The sequence below is a fragment of the Bubalus bubalis genome, chromosome 17 (assembly GCF_019923935.1).
Source record: "Bubalus bubalis isolate 160015118507 breed Murrah chromosome 17, NDDB_SH_1, whole genome shotgun sequence".
Taxonomy (NCBI): domain Eukaryota; kingdom Metazoa; phylum Chordata; class Mammalia; order Artiodactyla; family Bovidae; genus Bubalus; species Bubalus bubalis.
In genome coordinates this window covers 71,788,400-71,814,046 of record NC_059173.1, presented here as the reverse complement: position 1 = coordinate 71,814,046, position 25,647 = coordinate 71,788,400, and the positions used below count along the sequence as shown (strand labels likewise).

The 25,647-nt window shown below is 39.9% G+C and overlaps 2 protein-coding genes across 7 annotated transcripts in view; both read left to right on the top strand.

The window, feature by feature from the left end:
* Positions 1-25,647, top strand: part of KLHL2 (kelch like family member 2) — a 164,368-nt gene that overhangs the window by 105,252 nt on the left and 33,469 nt on the right. The gene's annotated exons all lie outside the window — the stretch shown is intronic.
* Positions 2,934-5,811, top strand: LOC102413335 (60S ribosomal protein L30-like). The gene has a single exon (XM_044930591.1). It carries the CDS (start codon positions 3,819-3,821, stop codon positions 4,074-4,076), a length of 258 nt encoding a protein of 85 aa, XP_044786526.1. The 5' UTR covers positions 2,934-3,818; the 3' UTR covers positions 4,077-5,811.

The following is a 25,647-nucleotide window of genomic DNA, read 5'->3' as shown; positions in this document are numbered from 1 at the left end:
ACTACTGGAAAAACCATAACTTTGACTAGATGGACCTTTGCAGGCAAAGTAATGTCTTTACTTTTTAATATGCTGTCTAGGCTTGTCATAGCATTTCTTCCAAGGAGCAAACATCTTTTAATTTCATGGCTGCAGTTACCATCTGCAGTGATTTTGGAGCCCAAGAAAATAAAATAAAGCCCAAGAAAATTGTTTCCCTATCAATTTACCATGAAGGCTATGGTTTTTCCAGTGGTCATGTATGGATGTGAGAGTTGGACTGTGAAGAAAGCTGAGCACTAAAGAATTGATGCTTTTGAACTGTGGTGTTGGAGAAGACTCTTGAGAGTCCCTTGGACTGCAAGGAGATCCAACCAGTCCATCCTAAAGGAGATCAGTCCTGGGTGTTCATTGGAAGGAGTGATGTTGAAGCTGAAACTCCAATACTTTGGCCACTTGATGCGAAGAGTTGACTCACTGGAAAAGATCCTGATGCTAGGAGGGATTGGGGGCAGGAGGAGAAGGGGATGGCAGAGAATGAGGTGGCTGGATGGCATCACTGACTCGATGGACATGAGTTTGAGTGAACTCTGGGAGTTGGTGATGGACAGGGAAGCCTAGCATGCTGCGATTCATGGGGTCGCAAAGAGTCGGACATGACTGAGCAACTGAACTCAACTGAACTGATGGTACTGGACGCCATATTAGTTTTTTGAATCTTGAGTTTTAAGCCAGCTTTTTCACTGTTCTTTCACTTTCATCAAGAGGCTCTTTAGTTCCTCTTCACTTTGCCATAAGGGTGGTGTCCTCTGCTTATCTGAGGTTATTGATATTTCTCCCAACAATCTTGAGTCTTGCTTGTGCTTCATCCAACCCGGCATTTCTCATGATGTACTCTGCAGGGTGACAATATACAGCCTTGACGTACTCCTTTCCCAATTTGAAAATAGTCCATTGTTCTATGTCTGGTTCTAACCGTTTTTTCTCGATCTGCATACGGGTTTCTTAGACAGCAGGTAAGGTGCCTAATTCCCATCTCTTTTAAGAATTTTCCACAGTTTTTTGTGATCCACACAGTCAAAGGCTTTAGCGTAGTCAATAAAGCAGAAGTAGATGTTTTTATGTAATCCTCATGCTTTTTCCATGGTCAATTGGATCTTGGCAATTTGATCTCTGCCTTTTCTAAAACCAGCTCGAAAATCTGGAAGTTCTCAGTTCAGGTACTCTTGAAGCCTAGCTTGGATAATTTTGAGCATTTCTTTGCTGGCACATGAAATGAGTGCAATTGTGCGGTTGTTTGAACATTCTTTGGCATTGCCTTTCTTTGGGGTTGGAATGAAAACTGACATTTTCCAGTCCTGTGGCCACTGCTGAGTTTTCCAAATTTGCTGGCATATTGAGTGCGGCACTCTTAACAGGGTCATAGTGACATAAATATAGACATGTGGACCAATGGAACAGAATCGAGCATGTGGCAATAACCCTCTCATATATAGCCAAGCAGTATTTGGCAAGGAAGGTGAGAATATTCAATGAGGGATGTCACATGTCTTCAGTAAATGGTGTTGGAAGAATTGGATACTTAAAAGAAAAAATTGGACCCCTATCTTACATCACTTAAGGAAATTAACTTAAATAGGTTAGAGACTTATACATAAGACCTGAAACCATAAAGCTCCTAGATGAAAACAGAGTTTTTGTGAAACACATTGGTGTTGATAGCAATTTTTCAGATATGGCCAAAAAAAAGCAAAAATTACTACATAGGACTTTATAAAAACCAAAAAGCTTCTGCACAACAACAGGAACAATCAGCAAAATGAAAAGGCAACCTACAAGGTAGGAGGAAGTATTTGCAAATCATGTATCTGTAAGGGATTGATATCTAAAATATATGATGATCTCATACAATCCAGTAACAAAACAAAATTACTGTTGACTTTTTGAGTACATGAGATTTGTTCTGTTAGCAGCTTTCAACTGTGTAATGTCTTATTGTTAATGGTAATCACCATTCTATATGTTAGATCCCCAGAACTTATTCACCTTCTAGCTAGAAGACTGTCCCCTTTGACCTAACCCCTCCAAGCCCTGGTAACTGCTCCAATCTACTGTGTTTATATTGCTTTGAATGTTTTAGCTTTCACATATAAGTGATATTTGTCTTCATGTGACTTATTTCACTTAGCATGATGCCCTCAAGGTCCATCCAAGTTGTTACAAATGGCACAGTTTTCTTCTTTCTTCATAAGTAATGTGTGTGTGTGTGTGTGTGTGTGTGTCTATCACATCCTTTTTCATTCATTTGCTAATGGACTCTTGGGTTGTTTCCATATTTATTGGGAGACTGATGCTGAAGCTGAAGCTCCAGTACTTTAGCTACTTGATGCGATGAGTCAACTCATTGGAAAAGATCCTGATGTTGGGAAAGATTGAGGGTAGGAGGAGAAGGGGACAATAGAGGATGAACTGGTTGGACGGCATCACCGACTTGATGGACATGAGTTTGAGCAAACTGGGAGACAGGATAGGTAAGGATTGCGTACTACAATCCATGGCATGGGGTTTCAAAGAGTTGGACACGACTGAGCAACAACAATATGTTTGCTATTGTGAATAACACTGCAGTGAACATGACAATATAGATATCTCTTCAAGTAGTGATTTCATTTCCTTCAAATATATACCAGCAGGGGGGTTGCTAGATCATATGGTAGTTCTATTGTTAATATTTTAAGGAACCTCCATAGTGTTTTCCACAGTGACTGCACCAGTTTACCATTTCCATCCGCAGTGCAGGAGGGTTCCCTTTTCTCCACGTCTTCATCAGTACTTGTCTTTTTGATAGTAGTCATTCTAACAGTTGTCAGGTGATATCTCATTGTGGCTTTGATTTACATTTTCTGATGATTAATGACGTTGAGCATCTTTTCCTGTGCTTGTTCGCCATTTGTATATCTTCTTTGCAAAAACGTCTGTGCAAATCCTCTGCCTATTTTTAATCAGATTTTTGGGGTTTTTTTTGCTGTTTAGTTGTAGGAGTTATTTTTATATTTTTAATATATTATACCTAATCAGATGTATGATCTGCAAGTATTTTTTCCCATTCCAGTAGGTTGCTTTTGTATGCTGATTATTGTGTCTTGATGCACAACATTTTTATGTTCAATATAGTCCCATTTGTCTAGTTTTGTTTTGGTTTCCTGTTCTTTTGTTGTCATATCTAAGAAAAAATTGCTAAATTAAACATCATAAGCTTTTCCCCTGTGTTCTGTTTTAGAGTTTTATAGTTTGGGATCTTTAGGTTTAGGAACTTAATCCATTTTCAATTAATTTGGGGGTATTTTATAAGATTAGAGGCCACCCTCTTTCTTTTGCATGTGAGTATCCAGTTTTTCCCAACACTATTTTTGAAGAAACTGTTGTTTCTTCTTTCAGTGGTCTTGGTATCCTTATCAAAGATCATTTGGCAATATACACAAGGGTATTGAAAGCTGTACATTGAAGAGTACACTATGGAGGGTCCTTAAAAAATTAAAGGTAGAACTACCATATGATCTAGCAATCCCACTGCTGTCACCCTTGTCTGTCATCACCTTCACCCCCATCCCCTTGTAGAGGTAATTACTAGTATTAGTTTTTGAATTTTATGTTTTGTTTTGTGGGGATGAGGGAGGTTAGATAATCTATGTACATGGTTCATATAACAATAAAGCACACACCTTTCTTGCACCCTGGCCATTCTTGGCGGCTGCTCTTGGTTGGAGGCTTCCTGCTCCTAAGATGGAAAGATGGTGGCCACAAAGAAGATGTAAAAGTCACTGGAGTCAATCAACGCTATGCTCCAATTGGTTATGAAAAGTGGAATGTATGTAGTTGGGTACAAGCCTACTCTGAAAATGTTCAGACAAGGCAAAGCAAAACTGGTCATCCTTGCCAGCAATTGCCCAGCCTTGAGGAAATCTGAAATAGAGTACTATGCTATGTTGGCCAAAACTGGTGTCCATTACTGCAGTGGTAATAATATTGAATTGGGCACAGCATGTGGAAATTACCACAGAGTATGTACACTGACTGTTATTGATCCAGGTGACTGATATCATTGGAAGCATGCCAGAACAGACTGGTGAAAAATAAATTGTGTACAATTTTTCTTTACCTGGCTGGAGATTTTTTTTTTTTTTTTTAATACAGTGTACAAAGCTATCCATTGAAAAAATGTTTCCACATCTGCCCTCTATTTCCCTCCTCCTTAGGTATGCCCTCCTCTGTAGGTTACTGGTTTTGTTAGTTCTTTTTACAGTTTTCCAATGTATTTAATCTATAATGTTATCCTTCCGCTTTCTTAGCTGATATACTCTATACTCTGTTCAGTACCATTTCCCTACCTCAAGTTGGCAATATTTCCTAAAGCTCTTTTCATAGCATGAGCTTTCCTATGCTTTTTTTATAGATGAAGAATATTCCATTGTGTAATTTTACTATTTTTAATCAGTGCCAACCAATGAACTCTTTTGCAGTTGTTAAAAACAATGTTACAGTGAAAAACTTGGAATATGTTATTTCATAATTAGTCAAGTGTGTTTGTAGAATGAGATTTCATTATTGCTGTCTGTAGTGAAGTAAAGTCGTTCAGTCGTGTCTGACTCTGTGCAACCCATGGACTGTAGCATGCATCCGGGTTTCTCTGTCCATGGAATTCTCCAGGCAAGAATACTGGAGTGGATTGCCATTTCCTTCTCCAGGGGATCTTCCTGACCCAGGGATCGAACCCGCGTCTCGCGCATTTCAGGCAGACGCTTTACTGTCTGAGCCACCAGGGAAGCTGTCTGTAGAGCCTGTACTAATTTATGTTCCTACCAGCAGTATGAAATAGTACCCTGGTTCATAGTAGGGATTTATTTTGTTTTTCTATTTGTTTTTAGTTTTGGTCTTTATGGTTTTGTAGCTTGAGGCCAGAGAAGAAATGTTCATATATCATTTTGATTTACAGTAGTGGTAATATTAGAGCATTTGACAATAGAAGCTAAGCAGCTGAGACAACTACTGACTTGTATAAAGAATATAAAATAACAAATAGTTAGCCCTAACCATTTTCTTGCCTTTCTTCCTACAGAGTTCCTTTGAACATATTTCTACCCAAACATGTTTTCAGTTGCTTTTGGTGCCTAGAAATTTGAATATGCATATAGGAATCATTAAATTTAGAACTGCTACTGTCAGTCATGCCAGGCTTATGTTATTTCAATGTTTTAGAAACATATTGCAAGATTTTATTCATTCATTAAAGGTATTGTTAGGAAACCATATTATTTTAAATATATATATATATTGGAGAAATGGCTTGCTGTATTGTTATTGTCTAGCACTGATAACTTACAGTGAATGATGTCAGATTTGTGATTTCTGAAGAAGATTTAGCTTCAGGACCAGGGCCCAGGCTTGATCACTCAAGAGCTTTTATGTAGCAGTTTATTAAAATACAAAAAGGGACAGAGAAAGCTTCTGACATAGACATGAGAAGGGGGACAGAGAGTGGCCCACTAACTAGTCTTATCAAGGCCTTATGTACTTTCACAGACCCACTCCCATAGCATACATCTTAAGTTAACAAGATTAGAACTAACAATAGGACCCACTCCCACAATATACATTTTAAGATAACAGGATTAGTCAGAAGGTTCTTCTGAAGGAGAAACAAGTCCTCCAGCAGGATACATTGTTACGTAGTTTCAGTTCAGTTCAGTCCCTCAGTCCTGTCCCACTCTTTGCCACCCTAGGGATTGCAGCACGCCAGGCCTCCCTGTCCATCACCCAACTCCCGGAGTCCACTCAAACTCATGTCCATTGAGTCAGTGATGCCATGCAACCATCTCATCCTCTGTCGTCCCCTTCTTCTCCCCCCTTCAATCTTTCCCGGCATCAGGGTCTCTTCAAAAGAGTCAGCTCTTTGCATCAGGTGGCCAAAGTATTGGAGTTTCAGCTTCAGCCATCAGTCCTTCCAGTGAATATTCAGGACTGATCTCCTTTAGGATGAACTGGTTGGATCTCCTTGCAGTCCAAAGGACTCTCAAGAGTCTTCTCCAGCACCACAGTTCAAAAGCATCAATTTTTCAGTGCTCAGCTTTCTTTATAGTCCAACTCTCACATCCATACATGACTACTGGAAAAACCATAGCCTTGACTAGACAGAAATTTGTTGGCAAAGTAAGGTCTCTACTTTTTAATATGCTGTCTAGGTTGGTCATGCCTGGAAAATCCCATGGGCAGAGGAGCCTGGTAGGCTGCAGTCCATGGGGTTGCACAGAGCCGGACACGACTGAAGCAACTTAGCAGCAGGTTGGTCAAAACTTTCCTTCCAGGAAGTAAGTGTCTTTTAATATCTTGGCTGCAGTTACCATCTGCAATGATTTTGGAGCCCCCAAAAATAAAGTCTGCCACTGTTTCCACTGTTTCCCCATCTGTTTGCCATGAAGTGATAGGACCAGATGCCATGAGAATGTTGAGCTGTCAGCCAACTTTATCACTCTCCTCTTTCACTTTCATCAAGAGGATCTGTAGTTCTTCACTTTCTGCCATAAGGGTGGTGTCATCTGCATATCTGAGGTTATTGATATTTCTCACAGAAATCTTGATTCCAGCTTGTGCTTCATCCAGCCCAGCGTTTCTCATGATGTACTCTGTATATAAGTTAAATAAGCAGGGTGACAATATACAGTCTTGACAGACTCCTTTCCCTATTTGGAACCAGTCTGTTGTTTCATGTCCAGTTCTAATTGTTGCTTCCTGACCTATATACAGATTTCAAAAGGCAAGTCAGGTGCTCTGGTATTCCCATCTCTTTCAGAATTTTCCATAGTTTACTGTGATCCACACTTTCAAAGGCTTTGGCATAGTCAATAAAGCAGAAATAGGTATTTTTCTGGAACTCTTCCTTTTTCGATGATCCAGTGGATGTTGGCAATTTGATCTCTGGTTCCTCTGCCTTTTCTAAAACAGGCTTGAACATCTGGATGTTCACGGTTCACGTATTGCTGAAGCCTGCTTGGAGAATTTTGAGCATTACTTTACTAGTGTGTGAGATGCGTGCAATTGTGTGGTAGTTTGAGCATTCTTTGGTATTGCCTTTCTTTGGGATTGGAATGAAAACTGACCTTTTCCAGTCTCGTGGCCATGGCTGTGTTTTCCAAATTTGCTGGCATATTGAGTGCAACGCTTTGACAGCATCATCTTTTAGGATTTGAAATAGCTAAACTGGAAAGCCATCACCTCCACTAGCTTTGTTCGTAATGATGCTTCCTAAGGCCCACTTAACTTCACATTCCAGGATGTCTGGCTCTAAGTGAGTGATCACACCATCGTGATCATCTGGATCATGATGATCTTTTTTGTATAGTTCTGTGTATTCTTGCCACCTTTTAATATCTTCTGCTTCTGTTAAGTCCATACCATTTCTGTCCTTTATTGAACCCATCTTTGCATCAAATGTTCCCTTGGTATCTCTGATTTTCTTGAAGAGATCTCTAGTCTTTCCCTTTCTATTGTTTTCCTCTATTTCTTTGCATTGATCACTGAGGAAAGCTTTCTTATCTCTCCTTGCTATTCTTTGGAACTCTGCATTCAGATGGCTATATCTTTCCTTTTCTCCTTTGCTTTTTTCACTTTTCTTCATTTGACAGCTATTTGTATGACCTCCTCAGACAGCCTTTTTTTTTTTTTTTTTTTTTTGCATTTCTTTTTCTTGAGGGCAGTCTTGATCCTTGTCTCCTGTACAATATCATGAACCTTCGTCCATAGTTCTTCAGGTACTCTGTCTATCAGATCTAGTGCCTTAAATCCATTTCTCACTTCCACTGTATAATCATAAGGGATTTTATTCATGTCATACCTGAATGGTCTAGTGGTTTTCCCTACTTTCTTCAATTTAAGTCTGAATTTGGCAATAAGAAGTTCATGTTCTGAGCCACAGTCAGCTTCTGGTCTTGTTTTTGCTGACTGAATAGAGTTTCTCCATCTTTGGCTACAAAGAATATAATCAGTCTGATTTCAGTGTTTACCATCTGGTGACGTCCATGTGTAGAGTCGTCTCTTATGTTTTTGGAAGAGGGTGTTTGCTACGACCAGTGCATTCTCTTGGCAAAACTCTATTAGCCTTTGCCCTTCTTCATTCTGTACTCCAAGGCCAAATTTACTGGTTACTCCAGGTGTTTCTTGACTTCCTACTTTTGCATTCCAGTCCCCTATAATGAAGAGGACATCTTTTTTGGATGTTAGTACTAAAAGGTCTTGTAGGTCTTCATAGAACCATTCTACTTCAGCTTCTTCAGCATTACTGGTCAGGGCATAGGCTTGGATTACCATGATATTGAATGGTTTGCCTTGGAAATGAATAAAGATCATTCCGTTTTTGAGATTGCATCCAAATACTGCATTTTGGACTCTTTTGTTGACTGTGATGGCTACTGCATTTCTTCTAAGGGATTCTTGCCCAAAGTAGTAGATATAATGGTCGTCTGAAGATCATGGCATCTGGTCCCATCACTTCATGGGAAATAGATGGGGAAACAGTAGAAACAGTGTCAGACTTTATTTTTTGGGGCTCCAAAATCACCACAGATGGTGACTGCAGCCAGGAAATTAAAAGACGCTTGCTCTTTGGAAGGAAAGTTATGACCAACCTAGATAGCATATTAAAAAGCAGAGACATTACTTTGCCAACAAAGGTTTGTCTAGTCAAGGCTATGGTTTTTCCTGTGGTCATGTATGGATGTGAGAGTTGGACTGTGAAGAAGGCTGAGTGCCGAAGAATTGGTGCTTTTGAACTATGGTGTTGGAGAAGACTCTTGAGAGTCCCTTGGACTGCAAGGAGATCCAACCAGTCCATTCTAAAGGAGATCAGTCCTGGGTGTTCTTTGGAAGGAATTATGCTAAAGCTGAAACTCCTGTACTTTGGCTACCTCATGCGAAGAGTTGACTCATTGGAAAAGACTCTGATGCTGTCAGGGATTGGGGGCAGGAGGCGAAGGGGACGACAGAGGATGAGATGGCTGGATGGCATCACCGACTCGATGATTATGAGTTTGGGTGAATTCCGGGAGTTGGTGATGGACAGGGAGGCCTGGCATGCTGCAATTCATGGGGTGCAAAGAGTCGGACACGACTGAGCGACTGAACTGAACTGAGCTAAAGTCACCCATTCCAGTCCATTTTAGTTCACTGATTCCTAAAATGTCAATGTTCATTCTTACCATCTCCTGTTTGAGCACTTGCAATTTGCCTTGATTCGTGGACCTAACATTACAGGTTCCTATGCAATATTTCTCTTTACAGCATTGGAGCTTGCTTCCATCACCAGTCACATCCACAACAGGGTGTTGTTTTTGCTCTGGCTCTGTCTCTTCATTCTTTCTGGAGTTATTTCTCCACTGATCTTCAGTACCATATTGGGCACCTACCGACCTGGGGAGTTCATCTTTCAGTGTCCTATCTTTTTGCCTTTTCATACTGTTCATGTTGTTCTCAAGGCAAGAATACTGAAGTGCTTTGCCATTCCCTTTTCCAGTGGACCACATTTTGTTAGAACTCTCCACCATGACCCATCTGTCTTGGGTGGCCCTACATGGCATGGCTCATAGTTTCATTGAGTTAGACAAGGCTGTGGACCATGTGATTAGATTGGTTAGTTTTGTGTGATTGTGGTTTTCAGTCTTTCTGATGGAGAAGGATAAGAGGCTTATGGAAGAAGCTTCAGGGTGGGAGAGACTGACTGAGGGGGAAACTGTTCTGATGGGCAGGGCCATGCTTAGTAAAATCTTTAATTCAATTTTCTGTTACATAGTTTAAGATGAGTTGTTTTGTTGTGTAATTATCACTCTGGTCTTAAAGAAAGTTAGTCTTAAAGATTGTTGTCACTACAATTTAGAGTTTAAGAAAAACACATCTCATGTGATTAAGGGAAAGCAATGTAGGAAAAAAAAATAAAAACATTTTGCCATTTATCCATCTTGAGAGCCCTGGACCCCTACCTCCTTGAGGGCCCCAGACTCTTTATCAGCCTACCTAACAATTAGCTCTCAGCATTAGCTGAGTAACATTTGTGATCATCTCACCCAAAGCTCTTCCTTTTGAGATGGCCAGGAGACTCCCTTTATAAGTGTGGTTTGGATTTTATATGTTCTTGTAACAACTTTGTAAAGCTGCTTTTTCTCTTTCAAGTGTGACAAGGTTTTTTGTTTTTTTTTCTTCACCAGATACAGAATTAAACTTTTCTATTCAAATGACAAGGCTTGCTTTACTTTAGTTCAAGATAATTGGTTATAGGTACTTTAAAACAAACTACTCTTGATTCTTCTTACTCTAAAGCATTTTGAGGCATAAAACTGAATTGTGGCGAAGTGTGGCTGGCTAACAGGGCTCAGATGGTAAAGAATCTGCCTGCAATGCAGGAGACCCAGGTTCAATCCCTGGGTCAGGAATATTCCTTGGAAAAGGCTATTGAACCCATTGTGGTATGCATATGTCTGTGCACCTGGACAGATGTGCCATTTTTCTGCACATCTTTTGCATGTGATAATACTACTCTATATATAGTTGTCCTAACGCACAATCAAAAAGAAGGATGGTTTCATGGCAACAGTGGAACTATCATCTTCAGCATAAGCTTTGCGAATGACGGTGGAGATAGTGGTAAAGAACCTGCTTGCCAATGCAGGAGATGTCAAGAGACTCAGGTTCAATCCCTGGGTCTTGAAGATCCCCTGGAGGAGGGCATGGCAATCCACTCCAGTATTCTTGCCTGAAGAATCCCATGGACAGAGGAGCCTGGCAGGGTTGCAAAGAGTTGAACATGACTGAAGCCACTTTATACACACACACACACACACACACACACACAGTAAAGGTAGTAGATTAAAGCACACCCTAATGTAGTTTAGAGAAGAGTTTATTAGTACATTATTTAGATGTGCTGTATGTGTTCTCTTGGCCATTCATTAATACTTTCTCATTAACTGAGTAATAATTAATTCCCTCCTCTGTTCTCAGTTTCCAGTCGTACTTTGTCAGAAGCTTGAATCACCAAACTGTTTTTCACAAAAAAATTTTTTTCTTATAGTGCAAGGGTTGCAAAGAAGTAAAGAGACATGTTATATGCTTTTGAAAATAATATAATAGGCTCACATACTGCTTTTTTTGTAGATATTAAAAATTATTGGAATACGATTCCTTTATAATGTTGTGTTAGTTTCTTCTTTACAATGAAGTAAACCAGCTGTATGTTTACATTTATCCCTTTCCTCTTGAACCTCCCACTCCCTGACTCACCCCTCCCAGGTCCTTACAGAGCACCAGGTGGAGCTCTCTGTGCTTTATAGCAGCTGCCCACTCACTCTTTACATATGGTGATGTGTATATGTCAATCCCAGCCTCCCAATTTTTCCTACTCTATCCTTCCTCCCCTAGCCACATGTCATTTCTCTAGGTCTGTGTCTCTATTCCTGTCTTGGAAATAGGTTCATCTATACCATTTTTCTAGATTCTATGTGAAAATGTTAGTTGCTCAGCTGTGTCTGACTGCGGCCCCATGGGCTATAGCCCACCAGGCTCCTCTGTCCAAGGGATTCTCCAGTCAAGAATACTGGAGTGGGTTGCCATTCCCTTCTCCAGGGGATCTTCCTCACCCAGGGACTGAACCCGGGTCTTCCACATTGCAGGCAGATTCTTTACTGTCTGAGCCACCAGGGAATATATATCCATTAATATATGATATTTGTTATTCTTTTTCTGACTTACTTCACTCTGTATAATAGACTCTAAGCCCGTTTATGTCTCTACAAATGACCCTATTTCATTCCTTTGGTGGCTGAGTAATAGTCCATTGTGTTTATGTACCACATTGTCTTTATCCATTCGTCTGTCGTTGGACACTTAGGTTACTTCCATTTCTTGGCTATTGTAAATAGTGCTGCAGTGATTGGGGTACATGTGACCTTTTGAATTATTATTTTCTTGGGGTATATACCCATTAGTTGGATGGTTGGGTCATAGGGTAGTTCTATGTTCAGTTTTTTAAGGAACCTCCATACTGTTCTCCACAGTAGCTGTATCAGTTTGCCTTCCCACCAGTGGTGTAAGAGCATTCCCTTTTCTCTACACCCTCTACACCATTTATTGTTTGTAGACTTTTTGATGATGGCCATTCTGATTCATGTGAGGTGATACCTTATTGTAGTTTTGATTTGCATTTCTCTTATAATTAATGATGTTGAGCATCTTTTCATATGTTTGTTGGTTATCTGTAAGTCTTCTTTGGAGGGATGTCTATTTAGGTCTTCTGCCCATTCTTTGACTGAGATGATTATCTTTTTTGATGTTGAGCTCCATGAGCTGTTTGTATATTTTAAAGATTAATCCTTTGTTTGTTGCTTTCTTTGCGAATATTTTCTCCCATTCTGAGGATTGCCTTTTCATCTTGTTTGTGTAGAGCTTGTGTGGGGAGCCTAATTCCTCCAGCTTTAGTTTTCTTTCTCAAGGTTACTTTGGCTATTTGGTGTGTTTTGTGTTTCCATACAAATTTTAAAAGTATTTATTTTTAATTAATGAAAGATTCTTTAAATTCTGTCATGCTTTATAGTTTTCAGAAGTTTTCCTTCCACAACAAAATACCATAGACTGGGTGACTTAAGCAATAGAAATTTTCTTCCTCATAGTTCTGTAGACTAGGAGTCAAAGATCAAGCTTCCAGTAGGGTTGGTTTCTGGTGAGACCTCTCATCCCAGCTTATAGATAGCCGGCTTCTCACTGTGTCCTCACGTAGCATTTTCTCTGTGCATGTCCCTCTTTTTATAGCGACACCAGTCCTATTCATTTAAGGCTCTCTTGTTACCTCATTTAAATTTAATTACCTCCTTGAAGGATCTATCTCCAAATACAACTATATTGAGGGTTAGGGCTTCAAAATATAAATTTGGGGGGGACACAGTTCAGTTCACAGGAACAATCCATAATGTTCAACAGTGAGCCAAGAGAAATAAAGTGATGGCAAATGAGTAGTTTGAGGGAAAACTGATTCAGCTAACCATCAGCTAAGTTTATTATGAAGTACAAATAGAGGTAGATCAAAGAAGTTGGTATAAAAATACAAAAATGTATGTAATGGCTTTATAAGATGGGCTTGTTTTTTACTGTTGTTATGTCATATAAATGCTATACTGAAAGTAGATTCCCAGACAAATATATTTTGCTCTGAAAGAGCCTTGAGTAAAGGCCAGGTACAGCCTGTGCAGTAAAGATTCGAACCTCAGGCAGAGAAATATCTCTTCTTTGCCTCAGTTTCTAGGAGGTAATCTCTAGACCATTGGAATGTTATGCTGATAGGAATGTCTTTGTTTATTCCAGGGCCTTGTGATAGTAATTATGTAATTAGATAGTCAGATAGTAAATATGTGATTTTGCCTGGGGCCTCAGAGCCACACCCACAACTTAATGAAGGGTGTGGGCTTTCAGCCCTGCAGCTTGATTTCCTCAGGATTGAAAGCTGAGGTGGTCAAATCAGCCCTGATGATCAGGCAACTATGCATGCAAGATATTTAAGGCTCTTGACACCAAGGCTTGGTTGGGTTTCCTGTTTGGCAACAGTTGATGCTTTTTTCACATATCATTACCAGGAGAATCATGCTGTCTTGATTCTATGAAAAAGACAACTGGAAGCTCTGAATTTAGTTTTCTGGACTCTTCCTTATATGCTTTTTCCTTTGGCTGATGTTAATCGCTATCCTTTTGCTGTAATAAAATAAAACTGTAAGTAACACACATGTGCACATTCACACACACATACAAAAAGTTTCCCACAAATGATTTTATATAATAACCTTTTTCTCCCTACCCTTCCCCCGTTCTCTCTCCCCTCTGATAACCACTAGTTTGTTCTCTAAATCTGTGAGTTTGTTGCTTTTTGTTTTATTCACTAGTTCGTTGTATGTTTTAGATTCCACATATAAGTGATATCATACAAAATTTATCTTCCTCTGACTTACTTTACTAAGCATAATGCCTTTCAGGTCTATTCATTTTGCTGCAGATGGAAAATTTTCATTCTTTTTTATGACTGAGTAAATTCCATTGTGTGTGTGTGTGTATACATACAAATATATAGATATATATTCACACACCGCACATCTTCATCCATTCATCTGTTGATGGACACTTAGGTCACTTCCATAACTTGGCAATTGTAAATAATGCACTCTTGAACATTGGGGTGCACGGATCTTTTCAAATGAGTGTTCTTGAGGTTTGTTTTTTGTTTGTTTTTTTTTTTTGATATTTACCCAGGAGCAGAATTGCTAGGTCATATGGTAGTTCTCTTTTTAATTTTTTGCAAAACCTCCATACTGTTTTTCACAGTGGCTGCACCAATACACAATTTACATTCCACCAACAGTGAGCAAGGATTCCTTTATCTCTACATCCTTGGCAACATTTGTTATTTGTGTTCTTTTTTAATGATAGTCTTTCTGACTAGTGTGAGCTGATACTTCATTGTGGTTTTGATTTGCATTTCCTGATGATTAGCACTGCTGGGTATTTTTAATGTGTTTATTGGCCATCTGTATGTCTTCTTTGGAAAAATGTTCAGTTTTTCTGCCCATTTTTAATTGGATTTGTCTTTTTGATGTTGACTTGTATCAACTGTTTATATATGTTGGATATTAACCCCTTATTGATCATATTATTTGCAAATGTTTTCTCCTACTCAGAAGGTTGTTTTTTAGTTTGTTGATGGCCTCATTTGCTGTCCAGAGGCTTTCAAGTTTAATTACGTCCCTTTTGTTTTTGCTTTTGCTTCCTTTGCTTTAGGAGACAGATCAAAAAAGAAATATTGCTGCCATTTATGTCAAAGAGTAATCTGCCTATTTTGTTTTAGTAGTTTTATAGTGTCGTTTCTTACATTTAGATCTTTAATCTATTTTGAGTTTATTTTTGTATGTGGTATTAGAGAGTGTATTCTTTTACATGTAGCTGTCTAATTTTCCCAGAACCACTTATTGAAGAGACTGTCTTTTCTCCATTGTTTATTCCTGCCTCTGTCATAGATTAATTGACCATCAATGTGTGGGTTTCTGTGCTCTCTCTTCTGTTCCATTGATCTCTATGTGTTGTTGTGCCATTAGCATACCATTTTAATTGCTATAGCTTTGTAGTGTAGTCTGAAACCAGGGAACATTATTCTTCGAGCTCTGTTCTTCTTTCTCAAGATGGTTTTGGCTATTTGGGGGTCTTTTGTGTTTCTATAGAAAATTTAAAATTATTTATTCTAGTTCTGTGAAAAATTCCCTTTTGTTTTGATAGGGATTACATTGAATCTGTGGATTGCCTTGTGTAGTATGGTCATTTTAGCACTATTCTTCCAATTCATGATCATGGCATATCTTTCATCTGTTTGTGTTGCCTTTCATTTATTTCATCTGTGTCTTATAGTTTTCCAAGTACAGATCTTTTATCTCCTTATCTTTTCTGACCTCAATACTATGATATTAGAAGTTAACTACAGGGGAAAAAACTAAAAAATGCAAACATATGGAGGCTAAATGGTAAGCTGCTGAACAATCAATGGATCAGTGAAGAAATCAAAGATGAAATTTAAAAAAATATATCTGAAGACAAATGAAAATGAACACACAGTGATCCAGGACCTGTGGGAAACAGCAAAAGCAATTCTAAAGGAAAGTTTATAGCAATACAATCTTACCCCAAGAAACAAGAAAAGTTTCAAATAAGCAACCCAATCTTACACCTAAAGGAACTAGAAAAAGAAAAACAGACAAAATCCAAAGTTAGTAGAAGGAAAGAAATCATAAAGTTTAGAGCAGAAATAAATAAAATAGAGGCTAAAGGAAAAAAATAGACAAGATCAATGAAACTAAAGCTGGTTCTTTGAAAAAACAAACAAAACTGATAAATCTTTAGCCAGACTCATCAAGAAAAAAAGAGAAAGGACCCAGATCAATGAAATCAGACATGAAAAAGGAGAAGTTACAACCAGCACCACAGAAATGGAAAAAAATCATTATGAGGCTACCTCAAGGAACTATATGACAATACAGTGGACAACCTAGAAGAAATGCAGACGTTCTTATAAAAGTATAATCTCTCAAGACTGAACAAGGGAAAAATAGAAGATATGAACAGGTCAATTACAAGTAATGACATTGAATCAGTATTTTTAAAACTTCTAGAAAACAAAAGTCCAGGACCATATGGCTTTATAGGTGAATTCTATAAAACACTTAGAGAAGAGTTAACACCTGTCTTTCTCAAGCTGTTCCAGAAAATTGCAGAGGAAGGAACGCTTCTAAAGTCATCCTGTGAGGGCACCTGAAACCAAAACCAGACAAAGATATTACACACACAAAAAAAGAATTACAGACCAAAATCACTGATGAACATAGATGTAAAAATCCTCAGCAAAATACTACTCAACCAACTCCAATAGTACATTTGTAGTTGTTCAGTCGTGTCCAACTCTTTGCGACCCCATGGACTGCAGCACACCAGGTTTCCGTGTCCCTCACCATCTCCTTAAGCTTACTCAAACTCATGTCCTTTGAGTTGGTGATGCCATCCAACATCTCGTCCTCTGTCATCCCTTTCTCCTCCTGCCTTCAATCTTTACCAGCATTGGGGTCTTTTCCAATGAATCGGTTCTTCGCATCAGATGGCTGATGTATTGGAGCTTCACTTTCAGCTGAAGTCCTTATTAATACCATCACATCATAAAGAATGGATGCTTTCAATGTTTTTAGCTTGATACTGAATAAATTGGTTAAACTTTTAAGGTTGGTAGGATCATCCAGAGCAAACATGGCCTGATAAGAAACAATATGGAGATTCCCTGGCACCTCAGTGATTAAGAATTCACCTGTCAGTGCAGGAGACACATGTTCAATCCCTAGTGCAGGAAGATCCTATGCTTCGGAGATCTAAGCCTGTGTGTCACAGCTATTGAGTCTGTGCTCTAGAGCACAGGAGCCATAACTACTGAAGCCCACACACCCTAGAGCCCGACCATGAGAAGTCTGTGGACTGCAACTAGAGAGCGGCCCTCCTTGCAACTAGAGAAAAGCCTGCACAGGAACAAAGACCTAACACAGCCAAAAATAAACAAATATTAAAAAAAAAAAAAAAAACTTCAAAGCACAAATGAGGAACAACAAAAAATCCCGATAGGAACTGGAGACCAAGGCTTCAGAATATATAAAGTAGCAGATTGTTGGCAATGTCAAGTATAAGCTGTTTTGGAAACAGTTTAGTGAAGATTGTGTCAGGGATAGTGGCCCTAGGATATCTCCAAGTCTTGTTGGCCTGTGGGATGATCAGGCAAGACAAATTGTGTAAATTGCTGTAGGTAGGTAAGTGGAATCTTCAGGTTTAGTGGGAAAGATCAGTAAATCCTCACATTAGATGACATTAAATTAAAAATATTTTTCACAGGACAAACTTTTGTAATCAAAGACATTTAAAGTGTCCCAGAGTGCCTTTCAGTGACTACACCAGTATTCTAGTGTTTCTGGGCACATATGGTGTATTACACAAAGAGTTCTGTCATGCTGCCTGCCAATTAATACAGCAGAACATTTGAAGATTGATACTGTCAAATAGAGTTCAGTTCAGTTCAGTCACTCAGTCATGTCCGACTCTTTGCGACCCCATGAACCGCAGCATGCTAGGCCTCCCTGTCCATCACCAACTCCCAGAGTCCACCCAAATCCATGTCCATTGTGTCGGTGATGCCATCCAACCATCTCATCCTCTGTCGTCCCCTTCTCCTGCCCTCAATCTTTCCCAGCATCAGGATATTTTCAAATGAGTCAGCTCTCCACATCTGGTGGCCAAAGTATTAGAGTTGCACCTTCAACATCAGTCCCTCCAATGAACACCCAGGACTGATCTCCTTTAGGATGGACTGTTTCTATCTCCTTGTAGTCCATGGGACTCTCAAGAATCTTCTCCAACACCACAGTTCAAAACTTGCTCAAATTCATGTCCATTGAGCCCATGATGCTATCTAACCATCTAATCATCTACCACCCTCTTCTCCTCTTGCCTTTGATCTTTCCCAGCATCAGAATCTTTTCCAGTGAGTCAGCTCTTTGCATCTGGTGGCCAGAGTATTGGAGCTTCAGCTTTAGCATCAGTTCTTCCAATGAATATTCAGGGTTGATTTCCTTTAGAATTGACTGGTTTGACCTCCTTGCAGTCCAAGGGACTCTCAAGAATCATCTCCAAAACCACAATTCAAAAGCATCAATTCTTTGGTGCTCATCCTTTACGGTTCAACTCACATCTCTTCATGACTACTGGAAAAACCATAGCTTTGACTATACAGACATTTGTTGGTAAAGTAATGTCTCTGCCTTTTAATACACTCCTAGGTTTGTCATAGCTTTCTTTCCAAGGGACAAGCATCTTTTAATTTCTTGGCTGTAGTCACTGTTCACAGTGATTTTGGAGTCCAAGAAAATAAAATCTGTCACTATTTCCACTTTTTTCCATTCTCTTGCCATGAAGTGATGGGACCAATGCCATGATCTTCATTTTTTGAATGTTGAGTTTTAAGCTGGCTTTTCACTCTCCTCTTTCACTCTCATCAAGAAGCTCTTTAGTTCCTCTTCACTTTTTGTCATTAGATTGATATCCTCTGCATGTTGAAGTTTTTGATGTTTCTCCTGGCAGTCTTGATTCCAGTTTGTGATTCATCCAACCTGCAGCTTTTCATGATGTACTCTGCATATAAGTTAAATAAGCAAGGTGATGATATACAGCCTTGTCATTCTCCTTTCCCAATTTTGAATAAGTCCACTGTTCCATGTCTAGTCCTAACTGTTGCTTCTTGACTCGCATACAGGTTTCTCAGGAGACAGGTCAGGTGGTCTGGTATTCCCATCTCTTTAAGAATTTTCCATAGTTTGTTGTGATCCACACAGTCAAAGGCTTTAGTGTAGTCAATGAAGCAGAGGTAGATGTTTTTTCTGGAATTCTCTTACTTTCTCCATGATCAAATGAATGTTGTCAATTTGATCTCTCATCCCTCTGTTTCTTCCAAACCCTGCTTCCAGAACTTCCAAACATGTGGAAGTTCTGGGTTTGCATACTGCTGAAGCCTAGCTTGAAGGATTTTGAGCATAATCGTGCTAGCATCTGAAATGAGCACTGCCGGAGTCCAACTCCAGCAGCCAGGGATTCAACCTGAAAAGATTAATGGTGTCGGCGATGAGACAGCCTCTCATTTTTCTATGGACTGCCTGCTTATTTCAAGTTTAAGATTCTCTTTTATACTTTTACAAAAACTTTAGGCCAGAGGTTTGACATTTTCAGTTCCCCCTCTCCCAGATTTATTATCTCCATAAATCACTGTTGCTCTTCAGAGTTCCTGCTTCAGTGATTCTCTGGGAATCAGCCTTATCATCTATTATCTACCGCTTCTAATGTGTCCTATAGTTAACTTGTGATTACATTGTAACTCATGCTACATTCCTCAGTTTACTACTTATCTTCCTAAGTCCTGTTCGCCCCTAACATCCTGAGCTCACTATCTCTTAAAAAAGGCTTCTAGCTATAGTGTCTCTAAAAATTCCTAACTTCTATAAGCTATAGTAAAATATGCTAACTTTACAACATTCCTTAAATCTTTAACTTCTAACTATTTTAATTATTTCTAAGCCCTAAATTCAGTCAACTCCTTTGCCATAAACATTTTCCTCACAAATAAGCTTCAGATAGTAATCCCTCCCATGGCCTCAAGCTATGGCCTATGTGCTCATCCTGGAACACTCTCTTGTAAAAGTCCTTAAACAAATGTCAATGATTAACTTTATGAATTATTTTCTGAGCAATGCTGCAGAAGGCTTTGTGCCTTCTCATGCTCCTCTCAAGAACAATAAGCACCTTAGTATTCCTTTTCAGTCAACTCAGCCGAGGAGAGGAAAAGACAAGTCAAAATTACAAGGCCTAACTCCTTCATCCCGGGATCTGTGCCTGCAGAATGAGGAGAGGGGGCTGGGGACTGTGCCTCCATTTTGTCAGTAATGCCTAATGCGCCTCCCAACAGAGCACAATTGTATGGCAGTTGGAACAGTCTTTAGCATTGCCCTTCTTTAAGATTGGAATGAAAACTGACCTTTTCCAGTCCTGTAGCCACTGCTACATTTTCCAAATTTGCTAGGATATTGAGTGCAGCCCTTTAACTGCATCTTCTTTTAGGAATTTTAATAGCTCAGCTAGAATTCCATCACCTCCACTAGCTTTGTTCATAGTAAAGCTTTCTGAGGCCTATGACTTCACATTCCAAGATGTCCAGCTCTAGGTGAGTGACCACAGCATTGTGGTTATCCAGCTCATTTCTTGTATAGTTCATCTGTGTATTCTTGCCACCTCTTCTTAATCGCTTCTGCTTCTGTTAATATCCTTTCCATTTCTGTCCTTTATTGTGCACATCCTTGCATGAAATGTTCCTTTGATATCTCCAATTTTCTTGAAGAGATCTCTAGTCTTCCCATTCAATTGTTTTCGTCTATTTTTTGCCCTGTTTATTTAAAAAGGCCTTCTTATCTCTTCTTGCTGTTCTCTGGAACTCTCTGTTCATTTGGGTATATCTTTCCCCTTCTCCTTTGCTTTTCACTTCTTTTCTTTCCCCTTCTCCCTTGCCTTTCACTTCTTTTTTCTCAGCTATTTGTAGAGCCTCCTCAGACATCCACTCTGCCTTCTTGCATATCTTTTTCTTTGGTCGCCGCCTCCTGTACAGTGTCATGAACCTCTATGCATAGGTCTTCAGGCACTCTGTCTGTCCCATATAGTCCCTTGAATCTGTTTGTCACCTCCACTGTATAATCATAGGGGATTTGACTTAGCTCCTACCTGAATGCCCTGATGGTTTTCCTTGCTTTCTTCAATTTAGGCCTGAATTTTGCAATAAGGAGCTCATGATCTGAGCCACAGTCAGCTTTTTGCTGAGCTTCTCCATCTTTGGCAGCAAAGAACATGATCAGTCTGATTGCAGTATTGACCATCTGGTGATGTCCATCTGGTGATGTCCATGTGTAGAGTCATCTCTTTGGTTGTTCAAAAAGGTTGTTTACTATGACCAGTGTGTTCTCTTGACAGAACTCTGTTAGCCTTTGCGCTGCTTAATTTTGTACTCCGAGGCCAAACTTGCATGTTGTGGGTATCTCTTAACTTCCTACTTTTGTAGGAATCTTTTGATGAATGTTTTTTGGTGTTCTAGTATGTGTTGTAGGTCTTCATAAAACCGATCAGCTTCAGCTTCTCTGGCATCAGTGGTTAGGGCATAGACCCATTCCAGTATTCTTGCCTAGAGAATACTATGGACAGAGGAGCCTGGCAGGGTATAGTTCATAGCATCGAAAAGACATGACTGAAGTGGCTTAATACACACTGTATTGTTGAATGGTTTGCCTTGCAAACGGGGGTTGCAGCCAAGTACTGCCTTTCTGACTCTTGTTGACTATGAGGGCTACTCCATTTCTTCTAAGAGATTCTTACCCCCAATAATAGATATAATAGTCATCTGAATTATTATAAAAGTTGCCCATTCCTGTCCTTAATTCACTGATTCCTGAGATGTTGATGTTCATTCATCTCCTGCTTGACCACAGCCAATTTACCATGATTCATGGACCTAACATTCCAGGTTCTTATGCAGTTTTGTTCTTTATGACATCAGACTTTACTTTCACCACCAGATACATCCACAACTGACTGTTGTTTCTGCTTTGGCCTAGCCACTTCATTCTTACTTGAAGTGAAGTGAAGTGAGCTCGCTCAGTCGTGTCCAACTCTTTGTGACCCCATGGACTGTAGCCCATCAGGCTCTTCCATCCATAGGATTCTCCAGGCAAGAATACTAGAGTGGGTTGCCATTTCTTTCTCCAGGGGAACTTCCCGACCCAGGGATTGAACCCGGGTCTCCCACATTGCAGGCAGTTGCTTTACCCTCTGAGCCACCAGGGAAGCCCTCCAGTGGCATATTGGACACCTTCCAACTGGGGTGGGGAGACTCATATTGCGTTGAAATATCTTTTTGCCTTTTCATAGTGTCCATGGGGTTCTCGATGTAAGAATGTTAGACTGGGCTGCCATTTCCTTCTCCAGTGGACCACATTTTGTCAGAACTCTTCACTATGACCAGACTGTCTTGGGTGCTACTAATGAAGAGTACATGATGAATTTAGAGCCCAAACTTGACTTTGGATAGGCTACTAATGCCCTTGCTTCAAAATTTATTAATGAATAGTTATTTATTTTTAAAAAGTCACCCAGTTTATTTTTTAGCAAGTCCATTGTTTTGATTGGTGAGGCAGAGGCTAGAGTAACCCATACAGTCATGATTTGGAAAAGTAATATATTTGTTACTATTAGGGATTTTTTTCCCATGGTGGCTCAGACAGTAAAGCGTCTGCCTGCAATGTGGGAGACCCAGGTTTGATTTCTGGGTCTGGAAGATCCCCGGAGAAGCAAATGGCAATCCACTCCAGCACTCTTGCCTGGAAAATCCCATGGACGGAGGAGCCTGATAGACTACAGTCCATGGGGTCACAAAGAGTTGGACACGACTGAGCAACTTCACTTTCACTTTCATTAGGGATTTTTTCCCATGTGAAAAGTATGTAGAGGTAACCTCTTTCTTTGATTCAGATTTTAAAATTATAAAAGGAACTTAGTGTAAAATCACTGCAGACCTGTATTTGGAAGTGAAATATTTTATGATTAGGAAGTAAAGAGGTTTATATTCACTTGTCTTTTATTCAGTAGCTGTTACACATTTATCTTTGAACTTCAAATTTGTTATCACAAGCATTTTAAAGTTTATATGCTATATGCCAGATTTTTGCTAAAATGAATTTATTTGGGAACTTTAAATACAAAGGATCTCTTTGTGCTTTTTTTTTCTTTGAAACACAGATCCAACCACTGAAAAAAGGTTTTCCGTATTTCTTTAAAAAGAAAGTATAAACACTTCTGAAGTAATTTTTTTGTGTCAATTTCTTTTGAGATCATGAAAATTAGGATTTTATTTTAGGTGTAGAAATGATCTTTGTAATTAATCATGATGGTTTATTAAAATCTTTAATCATATTAAATATTTCATGCTAGGTGTTGAAGTACTGTTGTGAAGTAATATGCTATAAAGACTAGGTATCTCTTAAAATTGAGTATTTAAGTTTAATCTTTAGTTTGTAGTCTTTCAAATACCAATTTTACTTTCTTCCATTGACTTGATTTATTACAGATTCAGTTACAAAGTATACATTTCTGTTTTTCTTTATTAGTGCACTCTTTTTTCAGTAAAATTTGTTTGTTAGAGCAGTTGTAGGCTTATAGACAAAAAGAGGGGCAGAGCAGAGTTCTTCCTGTGTGCTCTCTCTTCTTACAGCCTCTGCTATTTTCAACATCTTACATTAGTGTGGTGTATTTGTTATAGATTCTGAGCCAGTACTGATACATTATTATTAACTGAAGACCATAGTATTTATTATGGTTTGCTCTTTGTGTTGTATATTCTGTGAGTTTTGACAATGTATAATGACATGTATCCACCATTATCCTCAAAGGCAGAGGTTCTTTTCTCAGCCCTGTCTAGTCTGCTGATAAGCTCATCAAGGACATTCTTCATTTTTCTTACAGTTTTTTTGTTTTCTAGCATTTCTTTTTGATTTTTTTTCTTAGACATTTCCCTCTCTCTGTTTACATTACACATCTATTCTTTCATGCTGTCTACTTTATCCAGTAGAGCCCTGAGCATATTTATCATGATAGTGAAAGTTAAAGTGTTAGTCACTCAGTCGTGTCCAACTCTTGAGACTACATGGACTGTAGCTCACCAGGTTCCTCTGTCCATGGAATTGTCCAGGCAAGAATACTAGAGTAGGTTGCCATTTCCTTCTCCAGGTGATCTTCCCAACCCAGGGACTGAACCCAGGTCTCTTGAATTGCAGGCAGACTCTTTACCATCTGAGCCACCAGGGAAACCCTGAATTTATCATAGTTGTTAAATTGTGTTTTAAGTTCCCAGTTTGATAAATGCAGCATCCCTGCCATATCTGGTTCCGATGCTTGGTCTGTCTCTTCAAGTTGTGTCTTTTGCCTTTTGGAATGCCTCATAATTCTTGATAGCCATTTGTGATGTACCCAGTGAACTGCTATAAACAGGCCTTTAGAGATCTGGCAGTGAGATGTGGGGAAAGAACCCTTCTATATATGACTAGAAGGGTTTGTTAGTGAGCTTTTGGCTCTGGACTGAGCTTCACAAGTGTTTCTCTGGTTTCTTTCTCCCTCCTAGGTGGAACTGGTTGGGCAGAGTGGGCTGGAGTTGGGTGTTTCTCTAACTTCAGTCAGTTAGGCTCTGGTTAACTGGATTCTCCTGAGGGCAGATCTTGTTAATGTAACAGATCAGAATGAGCACAGGCCTTAGCAGGCAGCCATTGCTGTTGTCATTATTCCCCACCCTGTTACTAGGCAACAGGTCTTACTCAGCCATTGGTTGGTGCCACCTCACTGCCCCCTCCCCACCCCAAGCAACCAACTGTCCTGCCCAGCTATTGGTCAGCAGCACAGTGGGCCCTGCCCACAAGGAACTGTCAATGAGGGACCATTAGGGAAGCGATTCAGCCAGGGGTCAGTGGGGTTCTGGTAACCCAGTGGAGAGTGAGGTAAGAGGCAGATTCAGGCCTTCTCCTGGAGGCCCTCTAGCTTACCCAGCCTTGGGCCAATGAGTGAGCAGGTGGGCCCAGGGAGCAAGCTGGACACTCTGTCCTGCAGGGCCAGAGCCCTCACTCAGCCCCTCCACGCCGAGGCCCAGGCCTTGAGGCAGCAGTGAACCCGTCTGTGACCTAATAGCAGTGTCCGTTTGTCTGGGTCACAGTCCGTGAGACCTGGTCTCCCCTACTTGGGCAGCCTGAGGACACTGAGGGCCAGATGGGTTGGATGCCCGGCTCCCTCAGGGGTGACAGGTGGGCAGAGAGTGGGGAACCTGGCCCTGAGGAGCTGTAGCTGAGCTCTGCCTCCTCTTAGCCATGATTGGGACCTCGTAGGGTGAAAGTTGTGCCTTGGGACTTTGCTCTCGTCAGGACAGAGTAACATTATTCTGTTAACAGTAAACAAATAACATTCGTTCGGTAGAGATTTACAGGAAAATTGTTACCGGACCATGACCTGACCTCAAGAGCAAAGGATCTGACACCAAGAAGTTTGCAACAACTAACTACTCATCCCTCAGTTTTTGCTTTTAAAGGGGCTTGCTAAAAGCTTTCAGTAACTTTGTGGTTCTTAGGGTGTGAGCCACCCATCTCCCTGTATGAATCTGTAATAAACCGTTCTTTGTTCCAAACTCTTAATGTTTTAGTCTTGATAGGTGTCTCTGTGCATCAGACACACAGACTTAGCAATTCAGTAACATTAAGAACACAGTACATTGGGTATTTCAAAATTGTTTCATTTCTCCTCTCCCTACAGAAGCTACCGGGGGTTCTTGTCTCATATTTACTGTGGAAACGTTTGAGCTTCTGGAGGAAATTTCCCAGTATTGTAGAATCCCCCTGTGACTGGGTCCCCATGGTGTTTTTAACGCTTAAATTTCCACACTGAGATTTTCCT

Coding starts and splice junctions, on each gene's coding strand:
- LOC102413335 (XM_044930591.1), top strand. CDS start 3,819: ATGCTCCAATTGGTTATGAAAAGTGGAATGTATGTAGTTGGGTACAAG.